The sequence below is a fragment of the Talpa europaea genome (genome assembly GCF_964194135.1).
Source record: "Talpa europaea genome assembly, chromosome: 5".
NCBI classification, from domain to species: domain Eukaryota; kingdom Metazoa; phylum Chordata; class Mammalia; order Eulipotyphla; family Talpidae; genus Talpa; species Talpa europaea.
In genome coordinates, this window is record NC_140071.1 from 39,669,125 (window position 1) to 39,688,751 (window position 19,627).

Here is a 19,627-nt window from a genome sequence, read left to right on the forward strand (position 1 = left end):
TTCTGTGATTTTGTGAACATTGTTGACGTACATTTAGTTGAATGTATAGTGAAGAAACAAAGAAAGGAATATTTGGCTTGTATGATGTTCAAGAAAAGTTTCACAAAGAATTTATTGGAATTTCAGGGTAGGTAAAAGTAGGTCAGGCAATAAATTGAATTTACTTTTCCTCTGTAACAATAATAGCTATATTTATTTAGCAGTCATTCTTTAATCTACTTAACTATTTGAAATCTTTGTGAATTAAATGATTTTTTTAAATCTCCTTTTTTTAACCTCTATTTTATAGATGTCAAACTAGAGGCACAAAAAACTAGAATAACTTTCAAATTATACAGATAATTGTGATGGGATTTGACTTCTAACATAGGCTGTTTGGCCACCCTGCTTTTATGCTAGTCTTACTGTTTATCATTAAGTTTCAACTTATGAAAGGATTGCATTTCAGATTATTTTCCTATAGAAATAATATTTTTAGTGATTATATTTCTAGAAAATCCTTTTGATGAGTCTTTGCAGTAAATTCTTAAAGTAGAGAGATTTGGGTTGTAAAGAAGAGATGAGATGGAAATACCAATGGGCATCAGAGAAAGGGAGACTTTCCTCTTCTAGGAGAAATTATTTATGAAGGAGTGTCAGAAAGTTTTTCTGTTCCATATTATAAAAATGTATGACTATAGACTGCCATCAGCTAATGTCACATATACTTAGCACTTGAAGGCTATTGCTACTTTTCTTTTTAAAATAAGCTTAATACTTTTATCTTTGTGATAAGTAATAGGAACATTTTGAAATAATCTGAATTGCTTATTTTATTATATAGTTATCTCTTCATGCCCTTTACATAGTGTTTAGCTGATTTTTGTTATCTCTCACCTTTTCACTGCCACTGTTTGCTCCAATGCATTGATCCACTTAGAAATAGCAATGCCATAGCTGCCTGCTTTCTTTTTTCTGAAAGAAAAGGTCAGACAGGAGGATTCAGCTTTATTGAAAGTTCACTAACTTGAATGTTTATTAAATATTTTTATGTCAGGAGATTTGGGCCATTTGTATGATAATAAGTGATTGATTAGAAAATGAATTTCGATTCTTTATGGTTTATGGGGATATGTAGATAAGTGTTGCATGACTAGACTCTTGCTCAGAGAGAAGCCATGAAGCTTTTTACTCAAAAGTTTTGCTTTTATTAGTAGATAAGCTCACTAGTATAAATTTGTGTATACTGTCTCCTCCCTTCCCTTACTAGATTCATTAGGAAAATGAAGCGTCACTAGCGTATATTACTAGGCAGTTTAGTTGTTTGATTAGATATTTCATATTGAATATGCCAGTCTTTTCCTAACCCAATCTTTAAGACAAGGATGGAAGTAAGAGAAAAATCTGGATAACTGGAATTAGAATTGCCCAAAAGATATGTTTTCTAATAAAGAGGAACAACTAAGAAAGCTTTGATAACATCCATTGAATGTAAGTCATAACTTTAACTCTGAAGCACTAGTTTTTTAAGACTAAAACTATTTTCTCATTTGACTTTTAACATTTATTGAATACTTATTCTTGATTTTAATAGCATCTCAGTCATTCATATCAGAAGTGTTTAAAGATCATCAGTCTTTCTTGTGGTAGTCACTAAAATTTATTTTTAGAGTGTAAAGAAAATGAGTCATTTAATAACAGAAGTTGACTGTGTGTGTGTGTGTATGTGTGTGTGTGTGTAAAAGAAAGTATATTGAAAAAAAAAGAAAACTATAGAACTAACTGCATTTACAAGTTTCCTGAGGAAAATTCCTGTAGACAAATAATTGAAGTGAGAATGCTGGAGAGTGGCCTAGGTATACTCTTTTACATTAACTTGGACCTCTGATTTCCTGGAAGGAACATTTTAGAACATTTTAACATTTCCTGTTAGAACATTTTAATCCTTAAGAGGAAGGGTAATTATTCCCATTAGCAATAAATAAAAATCAGAATCTTTGATGGTGGTTTAGAAATGGTAAGTCATGAATGCCAATGAACTTATTGTGTATTTAATTAAAAAATTGCAATATTTGACAGTAAACTCTTTTAGGGTTTTGGAGATCTTTTCCAACTTTTGTCATTTTTGTAGATAAGGAATGCATCTTACCTAATTGCCATATAGATAGGTAGTGACAGAACTGCTTTAATCTACCATGTTTAATTATTCAACACATTATAATATTCACAATGAATGCATCTTCCTAATAGTTAATATTAGGGGTACACATTACATTTTCTTGGATATTGTATATGGCTTTAAAAATTTAGACTTAAGCAGAAATTTTTGTTTTAACTTTGATTAATGAAACTTCATTAGTGCAGTTACCAAAGTTTTAATTTTTACTTTGTTTTAAAGAATTTATAACACAAATGCCTATTGTATTAAATTGAGAGAATTTTCTTGTAAAAATTGATATACTTCTGGGAAACATAGAAAGCACATACAGTATATGATGTAAAAGTGAACAATTTTCTTTATATCAAATAAAATTTAGTGCTTTGTACACAGTAGGAACCTGAATGCAATGAAAAACAGTGGAAAATTATGCTTTATCCTTTTATTTTATCTAAAAGAAAAATATTCAACCCCTAATGAAAAATTGCCATGCGAGACGTTTTCCTGGGAGTGGGATGAGGCTGAAGAAAGTAGATGAATACAGTTTAAGTGGAGGAGAAACTCTTACATTGATAGTATCAGTTGAGGATGATAAAGATTATTTTGGAATGATTGATATTATACATTTTTTTTGTAAAGCTGGAAAGTCAAGAAAGCTTTTATAGGAAGTGACCATTGAGACGAGGAATTCGTCTGAATGAAATGATTTGTAACTGATTTATATAACTATCTTGTAACTGATTAGTATAACTAATAGTTTCTTTGAATGTAGATCTATAGAGATGTTCTGCAGTGTCAGAAAAATTAAGGAAAAGAGTTAGAATTAAGGGATGACTCTTTGAGCCTTTATTTATTGCGTTTGAGTCCTAGGAGGGAAACACTTAAGCATATCTTGACTAGAGATAAAGTGGGTGTAACATCTTTAAAAATATTTTATTCCTTGTCAACATTTCAAGGACTGTGGTATTACTTTAAATGAGATGTTGCATAATTTAATCTACTGTAACTGGAAAATTATCTTTTAATAATTTCAGAACTAATGTCTTAAAATGGTTCATGAATTATATTTAATTAGAATGTCCTTTATTCTTCTGAAGGGGCATCCTTATCCTTGCCCTCTATTTCTTGACCTTCCACTTTGCCTTATCTGCTTATATCAAGGAAAATGTCTTTAGGTTTATTTTTAAATTTAATCAAATTCTAAACAATGGCTTTCTCTCCTCTTCAGCAGAAAGTCTGGAGCTGCTGTTTTTGAATATAGTTACGTTGGATTCATACAACTACTATGTAGTAGATCTAATTAAGATATTTAAGATGAAAAAAAGATTTATCAATAAGATCTACCTAATTTATTGAAGATTCATGATTATGACCTTAGTTTTTAATGTATATTAAATTTCTTATTTCTGCTGAGTTGGAAAAGAACAAAATTTCTGCTTATTTTTTAATTTAAAGAAATTGAAACTGTGTTTTGTGCTGTAAAGCACTGATGTTCTCAAACCAAACTAATTATGGAAATAATTAAATTTGAAAGCCATGTACTTGAGTTCAAATCATAGTTGATGATTTTGTTCTATAATTCCTGTTCTGCCATTTTGCATTCTTATATATTTACGGCTATTGTTTTATTAATTTGAACTATATGAAATGTCTTTTCATATAGTTTAATCAGTAAATGTATATTAAGTATCAATAGGTGACTTTGTTCTTTAGTTGTTTCCCTACCAGAAATTTTGTTATTTTCATTTCATGTATTTGGCAAAGGTTTGCTTATTTTCTGGCTAGTTTGCTGTGTATATAGGGGTTGGGATTATATTTAAAAACAAAACAGAAACTCCAGGATAACTCATAATCAATTCTGGGATTCTAGAAGTATATAGGAATTCTTGCCTGTTCATGATTATTTTGTTATCTTTATCTGCTTTGGTATTACATAGAAGAAATTCTCTTCTGAATTAAATCTAGATAGCTTTCAATAATTTAAAGGAGGTATTGGAAGTAACCATCTTAAAACACCCATGTGGTTCTATCATCCACATGTATGTGTTCATCAGAGCTTTCTCTTAAGTTTCTCAACTTTTTTGGTCACATTGCCAAGATCCTGACCTTGGTTATTCTTCAAGGTCTCTTAAGCTTTGTCCACTTTGGTGTTTTGTGTCTCATGACTAGCTACTTCTCCTGTAGATTTAACCTCTACAAGGTCCTAACTCCAGATCTGTTGTTTCTCTTATGTACTTAGGCTGCTGACTTATACAGACTTGTCGTTCCTTAACAGTGGTTCTTTCAATATCTGTGTTACAGTTTTGTCATAAGTCTCATGATTTTCGGCTACTCTCCCCCATTCCCCCCTTCTATGCTCACACTTTCTTTTAAGTGGAGAGTAACTCCACACTATCCTGGTTCCTAGGAGGTGATCTGAGGGCTTTGAAATTATTTATAATGCGTTTCCAAAATGACTGTATCCTCTGGAAGGAAAGCAGAGCATCTGGAATCTTGGCTAGTGTTTTCCTTACTCTAACCAAGTTCATGTAACAGCTGAAGACCTCAGTTTTTTAATTTTTTTTTTAATTTTTTTTTTTTTTTATAGAGGCATGCTTTATTTATTTGTTTGCTGGTTTGTTTGTTTGTTTTGTTTATACATGCACTGGGTACAGTCAGAAGCGCGGGAGGGTGAGAGAATTCACCAGAGCCAGAGCGGGGAGCAGAGCAGGCAGAAGGACCGAAGTACACTGCTGAGGGGAGCAGCGGGCGGCAGGAGAGGTCTGCACGCCATGTGGGACCCTCCTCTGGTGGCCGGGGAGCAGCCGGGGATCGAACCGTCGCCACAGAGGCCGCGCGCAGTTTCGCAACCCAGCGCTCAACCGCTGCGCCACCGGGGAGGCCCAAGACCTCAGTTTTTTAAATTAATACTTCCCTGTAGCTATTTGTGCTTCTATTCGGTAAGAATGTTTCATAAAGTTGTACTTACCCCTTTTTTCTCATCTGCTTCTGATTCTTAAGCAATTGAATTTCCACAATAGCTCCTTTCTAGAATATAAAGCAATCCCTAACATTGACTCCTTCCCTTTTGTCTTGAGTTTGTGCATTTTCTCACTTACAAAATGTTTTTTTTTTTTTTTTTTTTTGGTGGGACCCTCACCGGTAGCCGGGGATCGAACTGGCGCTGCAGAGGCTGCGGGCAGCCTCGCAACCCAGCGCTCAACTGCTGTGCCACCAGGGGAGGCCCACAAAAGATGTTTTTTATATGAACCGTTCTAGTAATCAGATTTTCTTCTGTATTGTCCCCTAAATTTTATCCTTATTTACTGATACTTTTCTTGCAGAGGTAATTACTAATCTTGTGTTTAATTCTTATCCTCTAAACAACTTCTTTTTCATTTTTGAAATTTGTTACTGTTTTTGAAACTCTTTTGGCTCAGGTTCTTATGGTATTGGTTGGACTATTTTGGTGAATTTCCAATTTAACTGTTTGTAATTACTCCTTCACTCAATTTTTCCACTATGTTTACAAAATTATCCTTACAAAATATATTTATTTTGGTTACTTCTGGGCTTAAGCTCCTGGACTTAGTTCCAAGTACCTGCAGAAAAGTCCATTGTCTGCAGTCTGTACAAAAGTCTCAATGTGGAGCTTGCTCACTTTCAGATCATACCATTTACTCTAGTTGTACAGATATATCTGCATGAACTACTTTTTCTTTCCTTTCCTTAACTTCTTTAACCTTGTGATATAAGCTCACATGTTATCTTTGTGAACTAGTCTTTCCCAGCACTTTTATGTACATTAAGTCACTCCCATTCTTTCAAGTGCACCCATAAACTTGGGCACGCTACCAGAGCTCTTATCCCATATTATTTGTAGGCAGCAGTGAGGGCGTGTTAATACTTTGAGTTTGATAAACAAAGAATTTAGTTGTTCTCTCACCTTGAACTTAGATGTATTGATAGATTAGGGTCTAAGATCTAAGGTAAATAAATAGTAGCCAAGTTGATGATATTTGCATATCAAAAGAATTTTCAGGTAAGTTTAGACTATGGGAAGAATATATCAATTGGAATGTACTTTTATCAGCTGAAGGTCTAGAAAAAGTTTGATTAACCAGAATTGAGTATATTTATCCAGAATTATTTAGTATTGAAATATTTTTATACTCTAGAATGTAAAATGTAGCTTTTGCTCTAAATCACTATTCATGAAACAGCTTCTTTATAATTGGACTTCAGTGTATCAAGACAGTAATGCAGTGGAACACTTAGTGAGCCTGAACTTCTGATCCACTTGATAGTTTGTTTTACTGTAAGTTAATTGATAAAATGCTTATAAACCTTTTTATTGACAATCTGTCTTATGTAGATCGATCGTTTTCTGAAAAGCTGAGATGCTGCCAAGGTGGTATCCCTTGGGAGGTCTGTCTGAGGAGTGTTAGTCCTCTCCAGACTAAAACATCCTGAACTAACCTTTGAGACATTGCTCAGTTTTATTCTCAGTTGTTTTCCTTCACTCAAACTTTTAATTTTCTTTTAATGAATTCTTAATCTTTATTCTTTCTTTCCAAGTTTCAGCCACTTCTATTTTAGTCTCAGGTTTTCCTTTCAATGATCAATGTATTACTATGTCTAATTTTCCTTATATGTTACTTGCATTATTTCATCCTCCTACCCTCTCTGTTTGAAAGTCTTCCAAGATGATCTTTTTAATGACTTCAACCATCTAAAATTCTTTTTTCATCTTATGTCTTAAATTTCTTTGCATTGTAATAAAGGCTGCTTAGTTCCACTGGGCTTTTGTTACTCCATAGTCATTCCGTTCACATTTGCCATTTGACTTGGAATATCCTTCCGTTTTGCATTTTTGCCTTTTACCTTTTAAGTCTTATGTACTCTGAAATTTTCATATCCAATTTTTTAAATTTCTATAGTTGTTCATAGCACTATGTGGTGCTCTGATACTGTCATAACACTCTTTTGATATGTAATTTGATATCTTGGATTTTAATTTCTAGTAAGACAGATGGTTTTGTTGTAATGCCATTCATTCATGTAGTAAATATGAAATGCCCTACTATATGCCTTGAATTATACTAAATGTCATTGCCCTAAGTATTTGGGATGTAACAATCAATGAAAGACAGATGTTCTTTGCCAAGTTTCAGATAACAAGATAATGGTTGCATGTTAGGCAGAAAACCTGTGTTTAAATTTCCATTTACTTTTCCTGTTTATATCTGTAGTGATTTCTATGTTTACATAATTTGGATTTACAGTGGTTTTTAATGTCATTTGGGTACTTTCACTCATTTGTGGCATAATATATAATTACGTGTAATTCGTTATGAAGAGGCTGTAGCTCTGCTTCTTTTGGTACTGCTACTAGCTCCTCTCATACCTGAGCGGTTATTTTACTGCTTCTGGATTATTCCCCATTCAGTCTTTGCAAAATATCTAAGACTTTTTTTTCTTAAATACTGATCTCATCATATTCCTTTTCACTGGTTTCCTATCACCTTCACGTGAAATTCTAAACTTTTTTTGTTTTGCCTTTCAGTATCTGGTTTTGGTCTATTGTCATCCCATGTGAAGCAGATACCACTGATAATTCACCAGACTGAGTGCATTGGATCTTGTTTTGTGCTTTACTTTCTAGTATGCACTTTTCACAGCTTTTTGCTCCTAATAATTTCTTTTTCTGTTTTCTGTATTCTCATAGAATTATCTGTCTATCCTATCATCACTCGAATCATAATAGTCCATTGCTCTTCTAGTGAAATGGCTGTTGTAATGGCAAGGATTGTGTTGTTTCTCCCTTTGCATGTGAGCGACTTAGTACTCAGCACAAGTAGTTTGTTGTTCATTGAATGTACTGAATTGATTAGTGGAAAAAGTATTAGGTTGGAAATTAAGCATCTTGTTCTGGCTAAACCTACAGGCTGGGTAGTTCTGTGATCTTGATTATTTGGACACTGATTTCATACTTGTAAATTGTTGAGAGATGGTTTGTTTAAATGCTCAGAGTGTGAATTCTGAGTTTCATGGGAACCTAGGTTGAAATAAAGATTACATCTTCTTTTACTGGAGTGTAAATTATTTGAAGATCTCTAAAGAGTCTTTTCCTCAACATGTCCAGTATCACTAAAACGTTTAAAAAATTAAGAAACCAGAAAGTGAGAGTCTTGGGTATATTTTCTTTCCTTTTTTCCTTTCTAACTTATTCAGGGAAAGGATAATTGCAACCATTTGGGGTGTCTGAGCCCCAAGTACATATGCAAACTTATCTTCTAATGGTAAATAGTGTATTCTCTGTTTCAGCAGTAGAGCTTGCTTAAAGAAACAGCAACATGTCAACTCCACTAAGGTTGACTCATTATTAAAGTTCAAATAATTTAAAAATTGAAGCTTGTTTATATTTTAGTATTGGGAGCTTTATTTTAAATATTGATAAATCAGATAAATTATTGCTATTTCATTTATTTTATTTCTTGTAAAACTGTTTAATTTTCCTTGGTAAGAATTTTTTAACCTACCCAGAAACAATTACTGACAAAAATTGACATGATCATTCTTCTAGAGACTAAAAGCAAATAACTTTTTCTTGCTCTTTATGGCCTCAGGTTAATAGATATGGAAAGGTTGAAACCTAAGTTGCCCCAATGTTTCACCCTTCTTGGGTGCTTATGAGCTATTTCATAAATGACTTTCCCCAGTTCTAGTTATAGAGAGTGAGGGCCTAGGGGCAATGAATCCAGACAGAAACCATCTCTTTGGTCAAGTTATTGTTTTGAAGTGTTAATAAAACCATTAAAGCTACTTGAGTCAATGACCCATATGGTTGTGTGTTTGAGACTTCAGCCATGATGGACTTTGTAGTTTTACTGCATCTCAGCCCAGTTTAGCAGTGGTCTGTTGGAAAGTTTGTTTGTTTGTGGTTAAATTTAAGCATTCTCTTTTAGTTGAAAATAACAAATAACTTTCTTTTTTTTTTTTTTTATGAATTTAAGCATCTGTGGCTGCTAAGTTAGACAGTAAAGGCAGGTTGTGAGAGTGGCTTGTTTGTAAATTTCAGGTGGTTGTGTCTCTTAGATAATGAATAATTTATATTTCAATATTAATCTCTAGCCTATACATTGTAGTTGTCTATTATATAATGTCTCAAAACTAAATCTTAAGTTTAATATTAATAATGTATTGAGTTGATAATATATAATCTTGTAAAATTTTGAAAAATTATTCCAGAATTACCTCTCCAAAAGATTAGATAGAGTCTTGTAATGGGACAGAAGTGATATTGTTCCTTAGAAACATTATAGGAAAAGATCTCTTGACTTCTATGAGAAGGTTGGAAGAACACTTCTAGGATATATTTAGCACATATGCATGAGGTTTTGAGAACGTATTTTCAACTTCATTTTAAAAGATGGAAATGGCATAGAAAAGGAATGGAGTGAGTTTACACTTTGCATTGAGCAGTTTTTAGTCAGGCAATCGCTATAACATTGAGAGTATGCCAGTTATATTAGGTGTCTGCCTTTCTCTGGGTTTATCACTCTGAAACCTGCAACAGTATCTTACAACATATTTTACTCCTTATGCCAAAGAAACCACTGGAATTTGAAATTTCGTATCTGGTTGGATTATTGTAGAAATCTCATTGATATTCCTAATTCTAGTCAAACCAGTTTGCTGGTTTTTGTTTGGTTTTGCCCTCATATATTCAGTAGTGGTTATATCAGCGATTTCTCATTATGCCCAGTGATTTGGAGTAAGAGAAAAGAGTTCTGTAAGATACTCCTCCCTAGTTCGTCACTTCACATCATGTTTATCTTCTAGATCAGTCTTTCTGAAATGCCATATAATACCTGTAGTATTTATTAGATCTAAGATGATTTCTGTTGTGAAAGAGCTCACATTCTAATAAATTGTTGTATATGTTTGTGAAAGATTGTATTAGAGGACCTTGAAGATTCCGTGATACTTAGGTCTTTCAAGCCAGATGGACGTTTACTTTGTCCACAAAACTTTCCCCGACTGAAAAAATTATCTTTTGCTTTTAAGTTTGTAATTTCAATTAGACTATGTTTTTGACCTACTTGCTAATGTATCTCTTGACCTTTTTTTCTTTCTGTCTTTCTTTCTGTCTTTCTTTCTTTCTTTATGCCCGAAAGTGCCATTCATTGTATGGAGATCATAGAACTTCTATCACAAACTACACAGACAATAGAATATAGCAAATTCAAGTGATAGGAAATGTGAAAGAAAAAAAGGTAAAAGTTTTTGATGGTAGGTGAATATTTAAGTGGTCTGAATCTTAACCTGGTTGCTAGATTTTAAGTTTAAAGTTTTTGCAAAAAATTTTTTACATTTTTCATTTTTTAACAGTGTTTATGTTTTTTTTAACTTTGTTTCTTATAGTAGTTTTAACTTTGTTTCTTATAGCAGTTTTAAGTTCACAGACAAATTAATCAGAAAGTACAGTTTCCTTATATCCCTGTCCTCACACAAACACAAACTCCTCCCCTCACTGTTGACCTTCCACACCATTGTTGTGCATTTGCTACTGTGAAGAACAATTGAGTGAACAATTTGTTATAGTCAGTGAAATTTAATATTTTTCAACTTTTTTTTAGACTTTTATCGCTTAGAAAATGTCATTTTTGAAAAAGCCTCTATTTTTGAAATTTAAGAAAAAATGTTATCCTATAGTTAATGATGTAACATAATAACAATGACAATAACAACAAATAGCACTTGAAAATAGTGGCTACTTTTTACCATGCAACTTTGTAGTTGTAAAAAGTTTTGTTATGTTTTGGTGGTATGTATATATCGTTACTTTTCAGATTTCTTTATTTGGTTCAGATTTTTTATTGAAGTACCATTGGTGTACATCATTGTTAGTAATTTGAAAATATAGAATCTCCCCCTTCAGGTGTAGTCGCCACAGTGCACCCACCACCAGAGCACCCATAGTCTACCATCATATTCCGTTGTGCTCTCTCCTCACTTTCTTCTTGTCCTTTCTTCCTCCTCCCTGTCTTTTTCCTTCAGTTTTGTGGCCAGCTTTGAAGGCACAGTTTTTAAGCTTCACTGATTCTTTGGTTTTTCTGTATCCCACATATAAGTAACACCATTGGTATTTGTCTTTCTCTTAACTTTTTTCACTTAGCATAATCCCATCCAGCTCCATCCATGTTGTCACAAATGGCATGAGTTTATCTTTTTTGATCACTGAATCCATCAATCTACTCACCTGTTCATTTGTTTTTCGGCACTTAGTTGTATCCATAGATAGCCTGGCTATTGTGTGTAGTGCTGCAGTAAACATAGGGATGTACGTTTCCTTTCAAATCAGTATTTTTGTATTCTTCAGGTAGATTCCTAGGAGTAGAATTGCTGGGTCACATGACAGATCCATTTATAGTCTCTTGAGAAACCTCCATACTGTTTTCCATAGATGCTGGGCCAATCTACATTCCTACCAACAGTATATGAGGGCTCCTTTTTTTCTACACTCTCCCAGGAACTGTTATAGAGCAACCCCAATATTAAACAGGTTCCTGGCTGTGGGTCCTCACCCGCGCGCTTTAAAGGGACTTATGAATACTCTACTACAGACACACGCAAAAGGGTTAATAAAAGGTTTATTTACAAGAGAAAAAGAAATAAGGAAAATGTACAACTCAGGGAGAAAATAGGGAAATAAAGTCTTTAATGCGTCCTACCCGATCCGACGACCTGGAAACCCAAAGTCACTCTCAGAGCTGACCGGACGCTGCGAGCTGGCTGAGAGCCCAAAAATGGAGAGAGCCCCAAAGCCCACGCGTCTGCCTTTTGTATCCACCTGGCTGCTTAACCCCACCCTCAGGTCCCAGCCACCTTCCCTTTGGTGGTGATGGGATTTGGAGTTCCCAGTGTCTTTGGCTTTGACCTGGGGTGGGGGTGGAGTCCACAAAACCTATATGGAATTTGCTTTGGGACATCCTTTTCCCCCTAACAGAACCACTTGATTACGTATGTTGAATTATTAGCTTCATTTTATGGAAGAGGAGACAGAGATACAGAATCGTCAAATAACCTATCCAAAGACATGCTGCTAGTAGACTGTGGATTATATCCCTGGGAGTTTGGGACCAGGGTCCTAGGTCTTACACCAGTGTGCTGTACTGCCACTTCATAAACATTTTTGTATTTTTTAATTTACTTATTTGGTATATTAGGTTTCATGTAGAAATTCAGTCTTACTTGTTGGAGTTGGTTAGAGGAGGAGCCAGCAAAAAGTATACGATTTGGTCATCAAGGAGGAGTAGAACAAGGGATGTGGTAGACCTTGTGGGATAACCACTGAGATTTAAGATAAGGAGAGATAATTTGGCAAGATGAAGTGATCCTGATAGTAGTAGGTGTTTGGATGGGTGGGCTAAAACAGAAATCAGATGGGAACTGCATGGAGATATGAGAAAACAGAAACCATGAAAACAAGTTTTTGAAAAATGACTGTAAGTATGAAGAAGGGGGAGGGCTATAGAATGAAGGAAAAATGTTTTCTTTTAGAAAGATGAGAGAGGATTTATATATGCTGATAGGAAGGTTTTAAATAGAGAAGAGATTAAAGAAGTTACAGAAGCTAGTTATTTAATGGTTGTGATTTTTGAAAATTAAAGCAGGTGTATGCGAAGCACAGATACAGGGATTTGCTGTATGTAGAGGATGCTCTATATCTAGATGGTGCAGGAGATGACTGGTACATAGGCAAGTAACTGTGAGGTGGTTGGTGGTGGTTATTTTCTCTGGAGCAGTCTTCTACTAAAGTTGGAGAGTTAGACGTTTGAGGGAGGTTCAGGGTATGAGGAAATGAGAGAAAGTTTGAATTAGCTGTTACAAAGAACAGGAGGAAAAGGATTGATCATAGCAAACTTAGGGGATTTTTGGACACTGATTTTTGTACAGACTCACTGACTTTAAGTTTGTGAGGATGACATGAGTTAAATTTTGTTTTTCTAGTGACTTCAGGCCAGTTCTGCTGTTACACTTAATATAGTTAATGCTCTTTAATCATTCACTGCCACCTTGGAATTAAAAAATAGACATACTGCTTTTATAACTTGTCAAACCAGTATTTTAAGTGTGTAGAAAAGATTGCATTTAGAGAAAGATGAAAAAGATCACTACTTTTCATTTCATTTTGATACTGTTACATAATGGGAATATTTCTTGGGAATAAATTTTGAATGTTTATGCCAATTTTTTCACTTGGATATCACCCTTTAGTAACTTGTAGAGAATTATGACGTGAGATTAATATTTTAAGTTTAAACACATGTAATCTTGGACACCTAATTGCCAGAATAATATAACTAGTAAACTCATCTTTTTTAAAGTGTAATTTTCAAAATGTATAGAGAATGTTTCCAGCAATGTCCTCAAATCTAAATTTATTCATTGTTAAACTTGGTTTTTGTTTTGTTTTTTGCACAGGGTGTGATAGGGATACAGCTGGTCGTTACGATGGTGATGGCCAGTGTCATGCAGAAGATTATACCTCACTATTCTCTTGCTCGATGGCTACTCTGTAATGGCAGGTAAGGCAAGGATAGGCTGATTATGACTGGCACTTTCAAATATATTTAGTTTGTCAGAATGATTAACTTACTAGAAATTAAGCACTAACTCCTGTCTTCTAAAAACATGACAAAGGAAAATTATTAGAAAAATCTAGTTTTCTTCTTTCTCTTGAGAGATTAATAGTTTATATTTAGCACAAAAATAATAGGGTCATGGTCAAGAATTCATTACCCTCACTTCCCTGTCCCATTCTGTCCATGCCTGCTGAAAATACCATGTAACTTTCCTAATTACCTTTTAAAATTTTGATTAGCAAGGGCATGAGACTATAAATTGTTTGAGAAATGACTCAGTAACAATCTATACTATTGTTAATGGCAGTTGAGAGTTTATTATGAGCATTAGTGTTTCTTTGTTTTACTACAAAGAATTTTAAACTTTAACAAGGAGGAGGTGAAGTTATTTTGTAGGGTTTTCATTTTGTCTACTGCACTATAAACTCTCCACTATCCTCACTCCTTCCACAAAGGAACTAGGTTGTCTGGCTGAAATTTGTAAAGTAATAAAAGTAAAGTAAAGAAGTTAAATATAAGAGTTATAATCAGGCAAAAGCAGGAAACTATGCATATAGAAATACATGCCCAATTCCTGTGGAATCATGAAAGGTAAATTATATTTGGTATTATCACTATAGTTTTACTCTAATACTCATCTCCAATAAATACTCAGATTCTGTTACTTGATTTAATATGTCCATTTTCTTTTGTTTAGACTTTTGAAGTTAGGAAACAGTGAATAGTTTTCATCCTCCTAATGATTTCATACATTGCAAGACAAATGAGTCTTTATCGCAAGGCCATGCTATCTGTAAAACTTAAATTTTCTCCCTAGAATTTTTCTTCCAGTTTTATTAAGATGTAATTGCTATATATCACTGTATATGTTTAAGGCATAGAACATGATGGTTTGATTTATATACATTATAAATGTTTGCCATACTTCAACTAACATTATTCTTAAATAGGTTTAGTATAAAGAAAAAAAAGATGAAAAAAGAAAAGAAAAATAAAGGTTTTCTTCTTGTAATGAAGACTTATGGATTCCTCTATAGAATTTATTTTCTATTTTCAATTTTTCATATTCTTCTCTATGCTTTATACTTTTTATTTAATAAAGGTTAAGAACTTTTTTTTTGCGTGGAAGAACTGGTGTGTAAGCCAGAGGTGCAGGATGTGAGAGACAGAGTGGGGAGCATAACAGGCAGATTTACTGAAATACACTGCTAAGGGAAGCAGTGGGCGAGACAGGAGAGGTCTGCTGTGCCATATGTGGGTTAGCTTCCTGGTTGGGGGATTGAACTCAGGCCTCAGTAGTGACAGGGCTGAGACTTAACCCAGAGGCCCTTCTTTATACTTTCTGTATATCAATTTGAAATACAGAAAAACAGTATTCAGACTTAGACAATTTTTTAACTATGTAGATTTATAGCCTGTGCAGTATTGTTTACATTTTTTTATTTAGCAAAACCCTTTCTTGTAGATTGTAAAGGGTAAAAGATCAGCTTGGTGAGTTGTCATTAATTCTAAATAAATGAATCTGGTTAATAAATTTGGTAAAACAAAATAAAGTAGCTTATTTTCTACTGAGAATTGTATGTCTAAACTTTTTTATAATGATGTGCTAGTGAGACTTCCAAATCTCTTTTGGGCTGTAAAGGTCTTGACAGTCTTCCCATTTAGTCTGTAGGCAGTTTTCTGTTTTTACATAATCTGCTTTCCATTTGTTTCTATAAAACTTACATTCATCAGTAAAAGCTAAAACTTCAGAGATTGAACATCAGCTTCTCTTTATTAATGTTGGATAATGAATTAAAGAATTAACTTTTGTGCAAATATGTGTCATTAAGTATACATGCTACTAATTTCAGGGGGAGCTCAGCCTTTAAAAGTAACAAAGTTGACAGATTTTTTATGTGATCTCGCTTTCTTTTGTTAGGAGATTAACTTTAGTATTAATAAATGCTATCTCTAATGTCAAATCAAGTTCCAAAGATACAAGCAGGTTTCTGGTAATCATTACTTTTCTGCTCTAGTTAGCTTTTTTTCCTATTTTATTTTGTATTTTCAAAATGATGTACCTTTCTTTAATTTTTTTTTTATAGATGCATGTTTTATTTATTTATTTGTTTGTTTTTTTGTTTTATTTATACATGCACTGGGTACAGTCAGAAGCGCGGGAGGGTGAGAGAATTCACCAGAGCCAGAGCGGGGAGCAGAGCAGGCAGAAGGACCGAACGAAGTACACTGCTGAGGGGAGCAGTGGGCGGCAGGAGAGGTCTGCGCGCCATGTGGGACCCTCCTTTGGTGGCCGGGGAGCAGCCGGGGATCGAACTGGCACTGCGGAGGCAGCGGGCAGCTTCGCAACCCAGCGCTCAACCGCTGCGCCACCGGGGAGGCCCCTACCTTTCTTTAATTTTAATGTTGAAGTTTTTAGGTTACAAAAGCCAAATTACTGAAAATTATTGCCTAACTTTGTAGCATAAGATCAATGATTTTATCCTTTAGGGATAGTTGCTGGCTTACCAACCTTTTATGATATGAAATTGTACTGTTTTTATATTCAGAAAATCTAAAATTTCCTTTAAATTGTTCCTGTAAAAAATACTGATCAGAAATGATAGTTTGCATTTTAAACTATGTGATACTGCTGAGTTGAAGAAAGAAAAATCTAAGGGCATTTTTTATTATTATGGAATGCTTAATAGAATTTGAGAGGTTCACACAAACTTCTTAGAACTGAATAATATAGAATAGCTTGGGAGTATATTGGGACTTAAATAAAACTACTTATAGAACTGTTTTAGTGACTAGATGTATAAATACCACAATAGGTTAATCATTAATATGGCGGGAGAAACTTTAGTTTTTGCATGTATTATCTTAATATTTATTCCACTAGTATTATACCTCATTGTAAATGCTCACATTTTTCTTTAAAGTTACAGTTTCTCTTTTAGTGCCGTATAAAATAAATCTTTGTCTAGATCTGTCATCTACCTCTGTCCCTTTTAGAAAGGAGGGTTTGAAATGGTACTGAATTCTATTATTTTGACTTAATTAGTAAGCTTGCCATTTTCCTGAAGTCAGTATGTTGAAGAAATAACAATTTTTGCTTCTAAATTAGTGATCTAATTTTTAATATTGATTTTTAATATTAAAATATTGGATAGCATTTTTTAGGTCTTATTAAATAATTTATATATTGCCATTAGCATTGTATATCTCTAATTTTGTTAAAAGTCTGCATGATCTTGCTTTAATTCTGTTTTACTACCTTTACAATGTTATAAAACTATAAAACTTTGTACTGACAAAATTTATATCACTTGTCTCATTTGGATCTGTACAGACTGAGCTAAGTATAAAAAGCTCAGTGAACTTCATTAAAGATTCTCATTCAGGAATCAGGATCAAACCGAGGCATCAGAGAGGAATTAGACAGCAGTACAGGTTGATCTTTCACAACATAAATGGTCATTCAACTATTCAGCTATCCTTTAAGGCGTCTAGGCTTGAAGAGATTCTAGGCTTCTGTCTTGTGGCTCCTCTGTTCCTCCTGCTATCTTGGAGTCCTCTGTTAGATGCTGTGCCAGTTAGCAAGAAAAGAGAGAATTGAACTGTGAATCGAAGTGATTCTAGTGGCCAGGCTTAGAAGTAAATACCTCATTTCTGCCTATGTGACATAGACTAGGGCCCTGTTCTGCCAAAGTGCAAGGGAGGTTTGAAGTTGTAGTTTTCATTTTACTTACAAATGATGAATTCTTTTCAATGTTAGTGATATTTTCTCCATTTTTAAGAATGAAACAAGTAACTTGACTTGCATTGCCATACTGAGAAATGAAATAGAAAGTCTAATTCATTCGGCTACTATACACCTTATCCTGGAGCTGAAATACTTGAACTGAGTTTTGAATTTGGTGGAGGAGACAAGGAAAAACCTTTCTACAAGCACTGTGATTGCTGTGAGCATTTTGTGTAGTAAAAAAATTTTTTTTTACCTTCATCCTCTAACTGTGCTGTATCTTTTAAAAGATGTCTTTCAGGTTATAGGTAGTATATGGTGTTTCTTCACTTACTATGTAACTTTGGCTTCTCTGTGACTACATAATCACTATTTAATTTAAATTAAAAATTATATCAGTATTGATTTTGATATTAAAAACATGCCAACTAGAACTAGAGTTTAAGAAATACCTATTCAAATTATATCTCTTGCCTTGCCATTTGAAATTAAATATATATCATCCTGCTAAATGACAAAAATTTTGTTTTCTCTTCCAGTTTTTATAGAAATATTTTTCTAGAAAATATTCTTTTTTTACATGCCTTTTTATATGACTGTCAGATTTTGTTGACAGAATTCCTGCTTTAACAAGAACTTAGTATCAAAAGCTCTTCTGTCCTTATCCTATAAGCATGTATTATTGAAATTGAAAAATTCAGTGTGAAAAATTTAGTGCTATGATTGTTGTATTCTTCCCTCCCTCCCCAAAGGGAAGTAAAATCATGGGAAACTGGTTTCTGTGTACCTTTAGTGTGAACTGGGCTTTCTATAGCACAAGAAATACTTGTTCCAACAGTTTTCTCAAGTCGCATGAACATAAGTTAGTTCTTTATCATGTCCAGCATACCACTGATTTCTAGCTAAAGTATTCTCTACTTTCTGTTGTAATTAAAGTTCCTTTTTGTTTTGAAGTTTGCTGGGCCCCTCTTTTCATGGAGAGGTAAGTGATAGGTTACATTCTTCGTACATTTGAATAGTGGGTTTTGCATGAGGAGTAGGATTTTGCTTTGTTTCCTAATAGCTTCCTTGCTGAACCTGCTGCCCATTTTCCTGATTGTTCAGCTAAAGTCTCTACCCCTTTATCTCCCTAGGCTCTCTCTTTGTTCTGCTACTTCCCTTCATTTGTCCCTCATGGAAAATATGTTATGGTTGGATTTATTCTGATTTGTTTCCTCCTACATTGGCTAAAGAGGGTGTTATAACACCTTCATGTTCAATTGTTCTCTTTTTGCCTGTTTTCTTTTGCATGTTGCCTGATCTAAGAATATGCAAGTTCCCTTTGGTGAAAGAAACCTACTATTCAAATGCACAGTAGGTGGGACTTATGACCTAAGGGAAAGGTTGTTAAACCCTCAGCTACTACCCTTATAGAATGCCTGAGTCCTTGCTCTCCTTGCCTTAGCCGTCTTAACTTCCAGTTCCAGAATGTATGATATTCTGTTTAAATTTACAATAAGTAACAAGAGACTATAAATGTGTACATATAACAGACTATATTTTAGTTCCATATAGTGAAAGATCTTAGATATTATGGGGTTTTGTTTTTCCCTAAGGATTTTTTTTTCTCGTGACAATTATAGGGATTTAGAATGGAGACTAAAATTGTCTTTTGTAACCTGTGTTTGTGTGTGTTGAGTTTTATGTCACTATGTATTAAAATGTTTTTAGTTTGTTCTCTGTACTAAGCTTTTATATAGTCAAATTTTCATTTTAAGTTTCTGAAATTTTTACCTCTGGATATTTTTAAAGTGGGTTTGCTTCCAGGGGCATTACAACTTGATGTTTTAGGGGCATTGCTGCTCGATGTTTTTAACGAGTAGGGCAATACACATTATATTTTCAGATGCTTGTTTTTTTTTTTTTTTTTCCATTGTTGAACTACTTTAGTAAGAAAGGCTGTATTCTGCTATTTTATGTAAGAGATTTACACAAGAAAATCATTGAAAGAATTACTTCAGTAATTTAGTGACCTGTAACACCAGATTGGCTTTATTATTTGAGACACTGCTGAGAATCTGAACATAAGTGACAACCACTGAATAGTTAAGGTAAATGTCATGATATACTCTGAAATTAATGCATTTAACTTAA

At 33.8% G+C, this 19,627-nt stretch overlaps 1 protein-coding gene across 1 annotated transcript in view; it reads left to right on the forward strand.

Annotated features, from left to right (window-relative positions):
• Nucleotides 1–13,612: 13,612 nt before the first annotated feature.
• Nucleotides 13,613–19,627, forward strand: part of TMEM161B (transmembrane protein 161B) — a gene marked incomplete at its 3' end in the record, with an annotated part of 40,908 nt that continues 34,893 nt past the window's right edge. The window contains exon 1 of the mRNA XM_084233801.1: nucleotides 13,613–13,710. Within this exon, the coding sequence (XP_084089927.1) occupies nucleotides 13,637–13,710 (74 nt within the window). The 5' untranslated portion in view covers nucleotides 13,613–13,636. The remainder of the gene's footprint in view (nucleotides 13,711–19,627) is intronic.